The sequence below is a fragment of the Symphalangus syndactylus genome, chromosome X (assembly GCF_028878055.3).
Source record: "Symphalangus syndactylus isolate Jambi chromosome X, NHGRI_mSymSyn1-v2.1_pri, whole genome shotgun sequence".
Lineage (NCBI taxonomy): Eukaryota > Metazoa > Chordata > Mammalia > Primates > Hylobatidae > Symphalangus > Symphalangus syndactylus.
In genome coordinates, this window is record NC_072447.2 from 27,168,008 (window position 1) to 27,184,295 (window position 16,288).

A 16,288-nucleotide genomic window follows, 5' to 3' on the forward strand; every position below is an offset into this window, starting at 1 on the left:
ACTTTAAAATGGTTAATTTTATGATGTGTGAATTTCACCTCAGTAAAAAATAATAATTGTGAATTTCACCTCAGTAAAAAATAATAAGTAAGTAAGATCTGCAATGGTTCCCTATTTCTCCAAGAGTAGAAGCCAAATCCTTACAGAGGGCTCCTATAGGAGATGGCCCTGTTACCTCCTGGCCTCGTCCTCTCCTCTTCCCACGACTGTCTCACTGAGCACCATGGCCTCCATCAGTTCCTGCTAATGCTAGGCATGCTCCCACTCCCAAACCCCCTTTGCACTGGCTGTCCTGTCTGCCTGAAAGACACTTCTCTCCAGTGCCCACATGACTCCTTTAGTCTTTGCTTACATGTCAATGCCCAAGGAGGCCTGTCCTCACCACTCTATTTCCAATCACACCAGTCCCCAAGTATCATTCCCTTTATTCTGCTCTACTTGACTTATTTCCTTCTAACAAACTATGTCTTTTTACTTATTTATTCTGTTTATTCTCTTTCTCCTTCTCCTCCCTCTAACCATTGGAATGTAGCTCCACCACCAAAAAAAGAATTTTAATATGTTTCTGCATTCTAGGCTTAATTTGTATTTATTTTAAAAAAATTTCTACAAAATCAAATAACAAAGAATTACACGTTCAAACAGATTCAATTAAGTGGATTCTGAAAGAAATATCTGTAGAAAATGAAGTCTCAAATCTCATAGTAAAGCATCTTCATGGCTTTTTATTCTCTGCCAATGTTTATATTTCATGGAGGCATAAAATCATTCAGGCTGAAGTTAAAACATCTTTCTTTTATCACAAGTAGCTTGAGTTTTGAACCCGGAGGAGGCACTCTGGGTTGAACGTTATTCATTATAGCAAATGGTTGAACTATAAAATGTCTTCTACTGGGAGAAGGTCGGCTTATTTGGGTTGCTGCAGCTTTATTGAGGGTGGGACAGGGAAGAATATAAAAATCTCTTTCTGCTGTTGCATTTGTTTATCAAATTTGTGCAAGGCCTTGTTGATCATGGGAAGCATAAAGAACACAGATACTATATTCACGTTTAAAGTAAGACAACGGAATCTATCACAAGGGGAGTGAAAGTCTAAAAAAAAAAGGGGGAACAGAGAGAAAAGAAAGGGCAAGTATTTAGAAATAGATAGCCGCCTGAAATATTTTTGTACACGAGCAGGAAGTTGCTTTCAGAAAGCGAGGCCACAGACTCTTGCACACAGACCTTGCACAAGGAGCTCTAGGATTAGAAAATAGCATCATGAGCTGAAAGTGATTACATTTTGCAGATGGGTGTCTCTATTAATTTGGGTCTATACTGTGGCTAGAGATCCTGCTGTCTGACGCAAAAGCAAAGGATGCAAAAGCCAAAAAAAAAAAAAAAAAATGCTGTAACCCTTCTCTTAATATTGACATTAAAGCTGAAAATGTGCCTCTGTTTATCCAAAGCATAAGGAAGTTGTGTATCATAGTAGCAGAATGTATCACGTATCTAAGATTGAGTGCAGAATTCTAATAAGAGAGCTCTTGAGCACAGAGTTTCAGCTTTGGGCAAGGAAGAATTTCCCTGTGTCATTTTGTTTAGGGAAATGTTTCCCGAATAATACACATTTCATTTTTCTGGCATGGACTTGGACTCATGTGGATTCCATTTGAGGAAAGAAAACTCAAGAAGCAGAGGGGTGATGGGATTTTTTTGTGACTGCTGCAATTTCAGAGGATGCAAAACTAGTGTGACCCACTAATGGTGACTATTGTGCTGTAGAATGTTCTGTTCATAGCCACAGGGGAAACCACTGCGATTCTGAGGCAGAACTGGCTAGTTCAGGAACCAGCAAAGACACTAGAGTTAAAACCCACATGCCTACCTCTGTCTTGTAACAAATAGCAAAATTTTGCCTGATGTTGGAAGAAATATTCCTTTTCTTAATCTGGTGTAAAGCAAGTACATGTGAATGTTTCCCTTGATTAACTTAAGCTCCCTCAAATGACAGCTGCATTTGTGTTTTTGCGAAGAGTTGGAAGGTGGATTGGTGGTGAGGTGAGACAGGCATCATCATCATTTAGGATTTTTCACGTGTCCTTGGGGCATAAACCAAGCTAAAGATATCCAAAAAAGCCAATTCCTCTTAGAGCTCTCACAATGTAGTGTGAAACCTGCCTAGGAGACTCCAGTGGTTCTGAATCGGAAGGCAAATTGGCAGGGGGTACATTTTTGGTTATCATGATTGGAGGCAGGAAAGGGGCAGTGAAAAGGCTGCACTTTTCATGGAGTGGGTAGATGCCAGGGCAGCTGCTAACCATGCCACCATGCACACGACAACTCCCCAATACAGAATTGTCCAACCAAAAATGTCACTAGTGCCGAGGCTGAGAAATCCTTATCCTAACACATGCCCTAAACAATAAACCCATTTTAAACATTCCCCAGTTGGTGAAATTAACCAGAACGATAGTCTGATAAAACAAAAAACAAGTATCCCAGTAAGTAATATTTCCTCCTTCCTCTTTCCCATTTCACAGAAAATTATTGAATAAATGCAAGCAGGATATTTTTAAGAGAACAATTCTGTAAGCAATCTCCTTAAATATGTTTCACTTCAATTTCTGCCATTATCTAGAGGCTATATGCCAAGTACAATTATTGAAATCACTGTAACAGTAAAAGTTTATAGCTGTATTAGTGTATTTTGGCTAAGTTGAAATGGCAGATGAGGGTAAAACACAAAAATCCTTTAAAAAAAAGATAGCTTATTTGATTGCTGCACCAGTTTAAGAAAAAAGGCTAGAATTTATGTTAAAACTGTCTTTAGGGCCCAGCATGGTGGCTCATGCCTGTAATCCCAGCACTTTGGGAGGCCAAGGTGGGTAGATTACTTGAGGTCAGGAGTTCCAGACCAGCCTGGACAACATGGTGAAACCCAGTCTCTACTAAAAATACAAAAAAAAATTAGCCAGGCCTGGTGGCAGACACCTGTAGTCCCAGCTACTTGGGAGGCTGAGGTGGGAGAATCGCTTGAATCCCAGAGGTGGAGGTTGCAGTGGGCTGAGATCATGCCATTGCTCTCCAGCCCAGACAACAGAGTGAGACTGATATGGCTCTGATGAGTGGAGGAACACCAGGGTTCTTGGTCCTCATGCTGGTTTAGATAAAACAACATGGACACACGTGGAGTGGTTTTAAGGAGCGGAGAGTTTAATAGGCAAGAAAGAAGGGAGACGAAAGAAGGAGGAAATTCCCCTGTACAGAGACAGAGGGAGGGGGGTCTCCAAATCCAAGAGAGGAGGCCCCATGTGCCAAGGATACCAGCCAGTTTTATGAGGAGGCTGGAGGAGGCAGTGTCTGATTTGCATAGGGCTCAGGGGATTGGTTTGACCAGGCTTGTCATTCAGGTAGCCTGCGAAAAAATTGGCCCCCCACCATAGCTTTTAATATGCAAATGCAGGGCGCCATGACGTTCTACACACGTGGGGATATGTGGGGGTGGCCATGTTGCCAGGCACATGTCGGGAGGTAAGGGCAAGAGGACAACGGTGGGAATCGTCAGGTTGGGTGGATCCAGTTTCTAATGGCCTGCATTTGCATATCAAAGGTTGCTGGCCTGGGTCTAAGAGCCAGAGTTTTTCTGCTAGACAAGAAATGTTTCTGGAGTTGCTTTGAAAAGAAATGAAAACTTTCCAAGGACCCCTTTTCCTCTCTATCTGCCTAAAATAATTTTTAAATAACTCCTACCACAAGAGTTTGTCTCAAAACAAAAACAAAAACAAACAAAAAAACCTGGACTCAGTTTAGAGCTTTAGATGCAGGACAATAAGTGACTTACATAAAAATTCAAGCCCAAGAAAGCAATGCCTGTTTCAGTACTCCTGAGCTTGTATCTCTTTTAATTTATTGGCCAGAAGAGGAAACAGCTTCAGCTACTTTTCCTAGTTGGGAAACTTAATATGAAAACCTAATATGAAGCCCAAGATCCTTAGAGAATGTTAATACAGAAAGTCCTGCCAATGGCTTGAAAATTTTTGTGCAAATAGCATTAATTGGGGGTAATCAGGAGGTTTGGGATTTTAGGACAATTGGTGTCACCACTTATCTGTGTGGCCTTGGCCTTCAGTTTCCTTATCTGCAAAACAAAGCCTATGACTTCCAAAGTCACTTTCAACTAAAGAAACAATGGTTCAAAAATAGTCAAATACAGGCTGACCTTGAGATTTCTACCAAGCCATCAAATATCTCTTGTAATTTTTACCGATTTGGAAGTAAAGTGATAGCTCATGAAACCGGGAATTTGTTCTTTAACCAGTAGAGAAAATAATATTTATTAGTATCTGCTTTAGAAGGATTGCAAATAGTTAATACCCTCTTTCCTTCATCAGAATAAATGAATCCAGGACCTCTATGATAAAGAATTGATTTTTTCTCCAACACCCAAATCTATTTATTATTCTGTGATATTTGGAGTTGAGTATTTAGATCATTTTAGGTCATTCTATGTCAATTTAGCCTTGCAGAACCCCCTGAGACAATAGTACTTCTATTTTAATATTAGTGCGAATGTTAATTTTTTTTTTTTTTTCCTCTGAGATGGAGTTTCACTCTTGTTGCCTAGGCTGGAGTGCAATGGCGTGATCTCGGCTCACTGCAATCTCTGCCTCCTGAGTTCAAGCGATTCTCCTGCCTCAGCCTCCCGAGTAGCTGGAATTACAGGCATGCACCACCACGCTCGGCCAATTTTGTATTTTTAGTAGAGATGGGGTTTTTCCATGCTGGTCAGGCTGGTCTTGAACTCCCGACCTCAGGTGATCCACCTGCCTCGGCCTCCCAAGAATGTTAATGTTAATTTAGAATTTCCCAAGTAAATCTGTATACAACAGAAATTGCCTGGCAGCATGGTATATCAGCATCTAGTGTACTCTCTCTGAGAGGCTCTTGAAAGCTGAAAACAGGAGAAAACACAGGGCAGGAGCACAGAACATGGGCAAACAGCATCACTACGTGTTTTCTCCTTTACAGGAAATCTCTTGCCGGAAGCTGTGCCACAGAGCACACAGGCAGTTTGCAGAGAAGGATGCAAGCACACCATGTCCGAAGCGGGCTCTGGGGAAGGCAGGGTTTGATTGTTTCTCAGGTTGTTTTACTGCCCTGCCCACACCCTCCCACCCAGAGAAGTTATTCCTTCTGCAGCTGTGTGCGATTTTTTCAGAAAGGGTTTTAGTCTTTGTTTTTCCCAAGACTTTGTATTGCCTTTTCTCCTCTTCTTGGGCTTGAGTTTAGATTGGACATAACAGGAAAGGGCAATGAATCCCAAACCCATTTTATTTTTTTTTTTGGTTCATTCGTTGATTTATTTTTATCTCAGCAATAATTTAGTGAGAAAGAAGGTTAATATGATGACAAAAATATGGGTTTGGAAGACCCTTAGTGAGTTTTAAGAAGACAGGCCACCATAGCAGCTGTAGCTAAATAAGCATTTGCTGTATAAGTCAATTACTAAAAATTGTGTGTTGTCTACTTAGAAATGTTTCTTGGGGTGTTTATTAAAGTGTGTGACTTTGAGAATGAGGAATAGAGGAAATGGAAGACAAGTAAGAGAAACCATCCTCCATTTGAGATATTGTGACCCAGGTCTGTTTCCTTTGTTCTCTGTCTGAAGTTAAAAAACAAAAACAAAAACAAAAACAAAAAAAACTTAAAAACCCTCAATGGAGAAATATATAAATATTTACAAAGGCTTCCCTTCTATCTACAATACCTTTGTGCAAGATATATCATCTTAAAATCTTGCAATTCGATTGCAGTTGAAATTAATGGTGCAAGAGGTTTTCTTTTTTGTTTGCTTTTTTCTTCATAACAGAAGTGTAATCTCCTTCCAAAGCTTGTGAGCATGCATCCTAAATTGTGAACTTCATCTGCCATGGAAGGGAAAACCTTGACCCAATACCATTGGGATCTGAAAGTGTGATTCCTAGGATTCTGAGCATACTAGACGAGATTTAAGGCCCCTTTCAGACTCTGCATTAATGCTTGTTTGGTAGTGATAAATAACATTGATTAGTATTGAGAACAAATTAATAACAGAAGGCAGCTAAAAGGTATTCCCTCTTAGCCTAATTTCCCAAAGGGCATCACTCAGCTGCGTTAGTGGGGCGAGGCTCTTCCTTCTCTAAGTGGTGTCTTTAGAAGCTTGAGGGATTATTGCTCAGGGGAAAATGGCTCAATCTGAGGGATTCTTTTTTTTTTTGAGACAGAGTTTTGCTCTTGTTGCCCAGGCTGGAGTGCAATGGCACAATCTTGGCTCACTGCAACCTTCGCCTCCAGGGTTCAAGCAATTCTCCTGTCTCAGCCTCCTGAGTAGCTGGGATTACAGGTGTGCACCACCACGCCCAGCTAATTTTGTATTTTTAGTAGAGACGGGGTTTCTCCACGTTGGTTAGGCTGTTCTCGAACTCCCGACCTCAGGTGATCCGCCCGCCTCAGCCTCCCAAAGTGCTGAGAGGGATTCTTAAGAACAGCTGAGAAAGGGCCCTGCACTTCAGCTGGCTCCAGTTTGTCATCCTTTGTCTGGTATCTTCAGACATTGCAATAAGAAAAAATAAATACAGTGAGAAATCAAATGGTTTTTGTCAAAGTGTAAAAGGGACTGCGTCTGACTAACACTGGAGTTGGACAGAAGCCATAAAGGATGTTTTGTGTGAATGTTTCCGGCTGCAAAATCTACCTGACTGTTGCACTGAAACCACAACTATCTATCACATGCTTGTGAGAAACCCCCAGGAGCTTCCTGTTTCGTGTGGGTCGTGAGAAGATTGCACAGCACAGTACAGCTTTCATTGTCTTTGAGCTAATCTCAAGCTAGGAGAAGGAAGGAGAATTCACATTTTGTATGTTCAGGTATTTGTGAAGTCTTTACACCCATAAATCGATTATGTATAAATTAGTATACAGATTCACTACCATGGAGAGGATACTGTGTACATCTGCGGATACTGTGTACATAATGGTTGAGTCGCTTCACCTAGGCCTTGGGGAGGAGTTGGGGCATCTCCAGGGCTAAAGTAATGTGGTTTGACACGGGGACTTCCAAGGAAGCATCAGTATGAGTTAGGGGAACATGGCTGACCAATGGCAAGATGATGCCCCATGATGGAGCAGATGGGATTGGCATGGGAGGGGTAGTTTGTGAGACCAGAAGACTTGCACCCTCTCCTGCTGAGACCAATACCAACCAAAGAATAATTAGAGAGCATAGAGGACAACATGATCTCATGTGAATCTCACATCATACCTTACAAGTTAACTCTGTGTATCGCCTAAGGAATGGCTGAAGCTTCTTTTCTTGTAAATGACAATAGACACATATCCAGTGCCATTAAGGACAGCAGCTGGTTACCCCGTGGCCAATGATGTCAAAGTTCTGATCACAAGGTGAGCAGTTTCCTGAAGATAGAAGAGCACGATGGCCACAGCCATGGGTCCCAACATAGCCACTCTCTGGGGCCACCAGACACCCTCCTCACACTCCGCAGAGTTTGCTTAAATGTGCTGTGAGCTGGATGCATTTGCTAAAGGTTTTTCTCTTCCCCTTTGTTAACCCAAGAAAACAGAAGGACGTCTCAGCTAGACCCCAGCCGCTGCCACCCCATCTCTTCTCCGACTCTGCTCCGGCAGCTGGGGTTTCCTGTGTTCTCTCAGTGGGTTACGAGAATGGTGGTGGCACATTGTCCCTTAATTAGACTGCAAGAGCAGCCATCTCCTGCTCAACTTGCCTGGGCAATCTTTTTATTCATCATACCTGAGAGTAACAGTAGTGGCTTTTTGTGTGGCATATGTTATATGTAATCATGATGACCTTTTTATAAGCAGAAGAGTGGAAAAAATACAGGAGGAACTTAGAACTGACATTCTCGCTTCCATCATGTGGATTAGACTATTAGCATGTTGCTGTGCCCCCATTTCATGTTATTAATTAATTAGGGATCAGGCTAGGCGTGGTGGCTTACATTTGTAATCCCAACATTTTGAGAGACCAAGGCAGGAGGATCACTTGAGCCCAGAAGTTCAAGACAGCCAGGGCAACATAGCTAGATGCCACTGTTTCCACAAAAAATAAAAAATAAATTAGGCATGGTGGTATGTGCTTGTGGTCCCAGCTACTTGGGAGGCTGAGGTGGGAGGATTGCTTGAACCTGGGAGGTCAAGGCTATAGTGAGCTGTGATCACACCACTGTACTCCAACCTGGGCAACAGAGCAAGACCCCATCAAAAACACACAAAAAAGGATCAGCAAGCTTAGGTGAAATATTATTTTCATAAGTGAATTTTGCACTATGAAAAATTAAGTGAATTTTTCATAAAACAATATTTAATTTTCAAAAACAATATTTAATAACTAAGAAATTTGAACAATATAGGAAAGCACAATGATGAAAAACAAACCCCACAAAACTCTTATGGACTTCATTCTCACCCAGAATTGCTGTTAATATTTTGATGTTTTCCCTTCCAGTATTTTTTTTTTCCCTGCTTCTACATATATTGGTAAACACTGTCCCTCTTTTTACAAACCTAGATCATTCTGGATATTCAATTGCGTATCCTGTCTTTTTTCATGTTATGTAGCATTTTAGCCTCATTTCCCCGTTCTCTTATAACATGTTTTTTTTTTTTTTTTTTTTTTTTTTTTTGAGACAGAGTCTCGCTCTGTTGCCCAGGCTGGAGTGCAGTGGCACAATCTCGGCTCACTGCAACCTCCGCTCGCCAGGTTCAAACAATTCTCCTGCCTCGGCCTCCCGAGTAGCTGGGACCACAGGCATGTGCCACCATGCCCGGCTAATTTTTTTTTGTATTTTTAGTAGAGACAGGGTTTCACCATGCTGGCCAGGCTGGTCTCGAACTCCTGACCTCGTGATCCACCCACCTCGGCCTCCCAAAGTGCTGGGATTACAGGCGTGAGCCTCCGTGCCCGGCCATAACATGATTATTAATGGCTATGTTCATTTTAAGAATATGCCATATTTTTTTTTCTAATTGTTGTTGAGGGATATTTAAGAGGTATAGAATTTTTCTCCATGGTAAACAACATCGCAATGAATATATCTGTCCATAGATTTTTAGACTATATCTCTGATTACTGACCAAACGTGATCCTTGAATTAAATTTTTCAACATCAACAGATCTAAATATTTTTATGGCTGTTGATGCATATTGTCAGCCTGACCTTGAAAATGACTACACCAATTTATAGTCACATCAGATCTTTAAAATTTTTATTATCAGACGATCCTTGGTACCAAGGACTGATAGTGACAGTGCAGTGTCTTAAGTGACAGTGAAAAGCATAGACCAGCTTCACATACAGAATTTAAAGATCCAAGAGAAAAACTGATCAGATATTGAGCTAAGGGTGCTTCCCAGGGTTGTTCTAGAAGGAAATGGCCATTTTGGCAGAGCCACTGACCTTTAACAAAGATACCAGAATGAGTTGAATGCTCATTCTGCTTGAGCATGAAAAAGACATATACTTCATCCAGAATTTCCCTTCTATCCCCCAGACCCACACTTTTCTATTCAAGTCAGGGTTTGTGACAGGGTAGCCTAACAGGGTTTGAGGTTTCCATAAGGGGAGGGCTCATAGGTATGAGTTTAGTTCTTGCAAAAAGGAAAGTGTAGAAGTTGACCTTTGAGGTCATTTGGTGCACAACATGTAGTAGGCAACGGGAGGTGAACCAACCTTGGTTCTTTTCTGCTTCTGGCCAGAGCTGACTCCGTCATTGTCTGTTTTTCCACTGATGATAATAATATCCGTTGGCTTCCAAAGGGTAGTTGGGGTTGAATTCCTGTTTATCAAAGGCTTGGAAGAGAAGCCCTCTGATAGCCTGTGCAAATGATTGATAGGAAAGTACAGCTGTGGCCTTGGTGGACCACATTGTCTGTCTCAGATGGCTATCAAATGAAGCCTTGGGTTGGCTCTAATGTAACAAAGCTAGAGTTAACAGTCTTCATCCTTACAGAGCTCTTGGGCTGATTGTGCAAGAGATTCATGATCTGATCACAAGAGCAAAAAGAACGCCTGTGTTGCAGATAACAAAGAATTACACAAGGACTGAAACAAACCCCAATGTTTTAAAACACTTGGTGGAAATTTAAGTTGCAAAGCATTTTATCATCTCAGGCCATCTCTTACAGGGGCCAGCTGAAGCTACCCGTACACATCGTTTTACAAGCACTGGGCTGTCAAGGGGTCTTTTAAAACCAGCTGAACTGCGTTTTGCTTTTCAGTGTGTAAGCTGGTCAGCTTACAGCAGTACAAATTGGCAGCGTGGCAAGAAAGAAAACTGAAATTCAATCCAACACTGGGATTGGAAGCTCTTGAGACTCAAATGTCACCGACACCGGGGTGCGGCTTCTCCTCTAATTATCCTGTCAAACGAGGGTTGAAAATGTCAGCACAGACTTCAGGCTCAGCTCCTCCAGCAACCAATGAGAGTGGGCTTGGGTCTGGTTTAAATGATGAACAAATTTGAAAAACCCTTCAGTTGATTTCAAGACTTCCTGGGACGGCGATGTTTAAACCACAGTGTTCTTCTTTTGGGGCAAAGTTAAGAGCCAATCACAGTTAAGGTTTCTCTGCATGTTCTGCCCATATTTGGCTGTAATCTTGCTTCATCCAACTAAATTTATAATATATGTGCGTGAAAAGCAAGCCTTTGGGATTTGTCTCTCTCTCTCTTTCCTTGTTATAAAGGAAGCCTTATCTTTATGCATTTGGGGCTACCTGTGAACTTACAGTCTAGCTTCAAAGCAAAGAAAGGATCAGCCAGTGTAGAAAACTTCATTTTTACTTTTATTTTTTTAAAACAAGCTTTAACTGTAGCTTTTGGCTTTATACCATTTACAGGAAAGTACATAGAAAACCGAATCTAGTTTCGGCCTGTGCAGTACTGACCAGGAGAGGCTTATGAGATTATGGGGATATTGAAGAACACAGAATGTCACATGGATGATTGTATTTTATCTATAATGTATGTGAAGGGAGATCCATTTCTCAGAGATGCCAAGAACTAAATGCATCCTTTGAAGTATCTTCTTAGGGGTTGCTTGAGGAGGATGATTAAGTCTTATAGAAAGACACAAATATGATAAAACTTATTCTCATTTTAAGTGACTATTTATTGACCACTTGATATGTATCATCCATTTCATTCTCACCACAATCCTATGAAGGAGATTCAATTCTATCCACATTTTGCAGTGAAGAAACTGTGGCAGTTCATGTAACTTGCCCCAGGTGCCTGAGCTTATAAGGAGTGGAACTAAGAATCCACTCTGAACAGTCGGCTGCCAAAGCCCCTCACTCTTAGCCTCTTTGCTCTACTCCACTGAGATGTTTTCTTGGGTTTACTACCAAGAACAGAGGCCGTAAATAGTATAGAATGCCCCGGGGGACCCCAGTGTCCAAGACACCAACTTCCACTGCCTCTCAGGACCCTAAGGAAAGAAAACTGAGAGGTTGTTCAGCTTGTCTCAGGTCCAGAACTGTCTGGTCAGAGGGGATCCTGGGATCCACCAGTTGAGCCCTTCATTCAGGGCCCCAGTTATTCCCAGTCTTGGGAAACCCAGCTCTAGAAGCCCCTCCCCAGCAGGATTGAGGACAAAGGGGCTAGACTAGAGACCCAGCAACATGGCCCTTCCATGTTCTCAAAATTCAAGAGACCTAGAAAAGAGAAGGGTGGCAAGGCAGCCCAGCCCCACCCCGCAGGGGCCAGAGAGGCCCCACTTCACTCTGTAGAGCAGTGGGATTCATCTGGGGGCCATTTGGCCCTCCAGGAGATGTTTGGCAATGTTTGGAGACATTTTAGGTTGCCACAGCTGGGTTGGGGAGGTGAGGGTGCTACTGGCATCTAGTGGGTAGAGGCCAGGGATGCTGTTAAATATCCTACAATGCACAGCACAGCTCCTGCCACAAAGTGCTGCGGTGAGAAGCCCTGCCCTCAAGTCTTGGTTGGGCACATTCCACCCACAGCTCTGAGGAAGCTCCGTCTGGGGCTTCTTCAAAGAGTCATTCTGCAACCAGGAAGCTGGCAGCCCATACAACTATGCAGAAGGTGAAAGAGAGAAGGCGGGACCATGAACACGCGTTTTAATTACTGCATGTTTCTTTCTGACAGAGAGAGGTCAGTGTTTGCCTCCATTTGCAGGCATCAGGACCAAGGTGGGCAGTGGGCAGTGAGGGGGTGGGGGGGGAGGGTGGCACTAGCTCTGTGTAGCAGGCTGAATAATGGCTTCTAAAGATAGCAGATCCTGATCCCGGTAGCCTTCTATGAAAAAAGGTGGTCTTGCAGATGTCATTAAGTGAAGAATCTTGAGATAGGGAGATTATTGTGTATCATCTGAGTGGGTCTTAAATGTAATCACACGTATTCTTGAGAGAAGGAGGCAGAGGGAGATCTACATGCACATGGAAAAGGCTATGTAACAACAGCAGAAATTAGGGTGATGAGGCCACAAGCCAAGGAATATGGATGGCCACTAGAAGCTGGAAAAGGCAAGGATCAGATGCTCCCCTAGAGCTTTCTGGGGGAAAGTGGCCCTGCCCACACCTTGATTTGGGCCTAGCGAGACTGATTTCAAAATTCTGGCCTCCAGAACTGTGAGAGAATAAACTGTTGTCTTAAGCCACCAAGTTGGTGGTCATTTGTTACTGCAGACATAGGAGACTAATCTACCCTGATACTCCTGGGGCCCCCAGATGGATCTTCTGAGGCTGAGGGGCAAACTCTTCCATGCAGGCAAAGCCAGAAAAAGGGGAATGGAAATTTCCTTTGCACTTTCTTTGATACACTTACATTTCCCATCCCACCCTTTAAGCACCCTTTCCTGTGAAAACGTGGCACCTGCCCCCTCACTGGCCTCTATCAGTCAACAATTTCAACTGAATGTCGGGCAAAGCATATGACATCCCCAGTGCTTGGTTCAAACCTGTTTGAATCACCTGTCACTTTCTACCTTGAATTTTTGTCACCAATGTACATGCAGTAACTTCTATACTAGACTGTGACTCAGACACTCACAATCACACTCAAACACAGTCTAGTGTTTCTCACAGCCTGGTATAGAAGGTACTGCATGTACATCAGAGCAGGGGAGCAGGAGCCTGATCTATTATGAAGTCTCCCAAGGCCTCCAGCGCACAGTATCAGGCACACAGGAAACAATCAATGATTAATGTGTGCTTCCTCCATCCTGTGAGAAATATTACTTAGGTCTCTTTATTGACAGGTGGTCAAAAAGCACAAAGCCGAATCTGATGCTTATTTATAGTAATCCCATGCATGCTGTAAGCCCTGCAACAACTATCATTATCCATGTTTTGTTTTTCAATGGAGGTGTAATTTACATACAGTAACATGCACACATCTTAAGTGTATAGCTTGATGAATTTTTACCTAAATATACCTCCTGGAAACCACTGACCACACAAACATCTATCTCTTTCCATCACTCTAGAAAGCTTCCTTTTTCCCTTTTCCCAGTCAATTAACCCCCATGCCCCTCCAGTGAACCACTATTCTGACTTCTACTCCCATAAACTAGGTTTGCTTATTTGTGAACTTTGTATAAATGAAATTGTACAGAATGTACTCTTGCATCTGGCTTCTTTCTCTTAACGTAATGTTTTTGAGATCTATCCAGGTGATTGTGAGTTATCAGTTTATTCTTTCTTTTTTTAATCTGCTGTGTATTATTCCATTGTAAGAATATGCCGTAATTTGTTTATCCAGTCTTCTATTGATGGACATTTGGATCATTTCCAGTTTGGGCATATTATGAATAAAGCTGCTATGAATACTAGTGTATTTTATGGACCTGTGCTTTCACTCCTCCTGGCTATGTACTTAGGAGTAAAATTGCTGGGCCGTAGAGAAGGCGTCTGTTTAACTTAATAGAAGTTAGTATCACTATTTTTGATTTGGATATGAGAAAAAAAGGGTTTTTTTTAGAAAAAAAAATGAGGCAGTTACAATCTTTCTTCACTTATTTTCCCAATTCCATTCATTGTATTAATTTTTTAAAGAGTAGAGTATCTCTTTCCTGTGCCACAGGCATGGTTAATTGAATCAGCAGTACAGAAAGTTAGAGGGTCACGAGGTACAAAGAATCCAGCAAACTCACATCTGCGTAAATATACTCTGACATCATTTTATATGCATTCACACCAATCCATATCTTTAAAAGTGGACTTTCCTGACACTGGGGTTTACCACAGTGCTGACACAGGCAGAATTCCTATGAAAGCAAATATTTTAAGAGGAAAATTTCCCCTGTAATGAAACCCTGATTGAAATGACAATTGCAGGCAGTGAAAAGCATGTGGAATATGTAGAACAAGCAAAATCAGATGTTTCTGTGGTGTCCTTTCTGAGTATCCAAGAAGTCTCATTCCCCTGCCAAATGCACAACTCTCCTAAGTCCTGAGCAAAAAGAGAACTGCCCGGTCTTCCCAGCTGCCAGCTCCCTTCCAAAGTGAATTCCTGAGTCCCAGCTGCTCCCCACTGGAGTGCCACTGAATTCTACAAAATCCTGACCAGCTATGCAAAAGCGAATAAACAGGGGCAAGTATTTTAAGACCCTGTAGTGTCACAACACTGAAGGCTGGTATGCTAAAAGGAAGAACAGGAACGTCCAAGCTTGTTTCTCTACAAGGTATATTTTACAACAGCCATTACTCATCACAAGTAAAATTCCTTTCACCCAAATAGGCATTTCATACAATTTTTCTGATGATACACAGTGCTTGTTTTCAGATTACCTAATGTCCCAACCCTTCTGCTATCTCAAACTTTGACCTTTGTCTGTGAGATGCATCTAGTGCCTCATTAAATGGCAGCTTGGTACAATTATACATTCCTTGGTCCTTTCTTACAGAATCTGAGATGACACCCCGGGATTGCCACGGGAAAAATTGCCATGTCTGTGTGATATCAAATAGTCTGATCAAGTCAGCAAATAAGAAATGTCAATCACTCAGGTTTTGTTGTTGGCACAAGGAAATCAAAACAATGGGGTGATTCAATACCTTTCCCTTTCTTTTTTTTTTTTTGGTTTGTTTTTAAACATTTATTTTTTCCACTGCTCTCCTGTTGTGTTGGTAGTCATTTTCTGAACAAAAACAAAACACTTTCTACTTGATTTTCTTTGCCATTTTTTGAGAGACTATCGAATGTACCTTGTCCTGAAACTGTTTTCAGAACAGAATTTAGCTTTCTCAGTGGGGCTGGTAAACAATGCAATGGGAATTAGCCTTACATTTTCCACATTGATTTCCTGCAGCTCAACTTCCATATGAGTTGTTTTAATGTATAACTTATTGGATCTGTCATGATTTGGAGTTAATTTCTTTCTTATTCTAAAGAGCACACAGGATTGCTTAGGGAGAAATGATCATGGATTGGCAGAGGCTTCCTTATTAGGAAGTCAATGTATCTGCCACTGAAACCACACAACATGGACCTCAGAAGCCTCCATCATGGTGGGGGATTTGGTTCTTTTTTTTTTTTTTTTTTGAGATGGAGTTTCGCTCTGTCACCCAGGCTGGAGTGCAGTGGCGTGATCTCGGCTCACCGTATCCTCCACCTCCCGGGTTTAAGCAATTCTCTGCCTCAGCCTCCCGAGTAGCTGAAATTACAGGCATCCACCACCACACCAGGCTATTTTTTTTTTTTTTGTATTTTTAGTAGAGATGGGGTTTCACCATCTTGGCCAGGCTGATCTTGAACTCCTGACCTGGTGATCTACCCGCCTCGGCCTCCCAAAGTACTGGGATTACAGGCATGAGCCACCACGCCTGGCCTCCTCTGTATATATATATATATATATATATATATATATATATATATATTTTTTTTTTTTTTGAGACGGAGTCTCACTCTGTCGCCCAAGCTGGAGTGCAGTGGCGCAATCTCGGCTCACTGCAAGCTCCGCCTCCCGGGTTCACGCCATTCTCCTGCCTCAGCCTCCGGAGTAGCTGGGACTACAGGCGCCCGCCACCGTGCCCGGCTAATTTTTTGTATTTTTAGTAGAGACGGGGTTTCACCGTGGTCTCGATCTCCTGACCTCGTGATCCACCCGCCTCGGCCTCCCAAAGTGCTGGGATTACAGGCGTGAGCCACCGCGCCCGGCCCTCTGTATATTTTTTATGGAATCACTTCTTTCTTATTTTAGTTCCACTAGCACAAGTAAGTTTTGATTTGGGAAATGGTGAATATATTACTGCACATGCTTTTGTGGGCC

At 42.3% G+C, this 16,288-nt stretch overlaps 1 protein-coding gene across 1 annotated transcript in view; it reads left to right on the forward strand.

Moving 5' to 3' along the window:
* The window catches only part of LOC129475258 (uncharacterized), a 55,595-nt gene extending 40,519 nt beyond the window's left edge, over positions 1 to 15,076 (forward strand). The window contains exons 4-5 of the mRNA XM_055267413.1: positions 5,011 to 5,103; positions 14,924 to 15,076. Coding sequence (XP_055123388.1) covers positions 5,011 to 5,103; positions 14,924 to 15,066 — 236 coding nt within the window. The 3' untranslated portion in view covers positions 15,067 to 15,076. The remainder of the gene's footprint in view (positions 1 to 5,010; positions 5,104 to 14,923) is intronic.
* Positions 15,077 to 16,288: the final 1,212 nt, after the last annotated feature.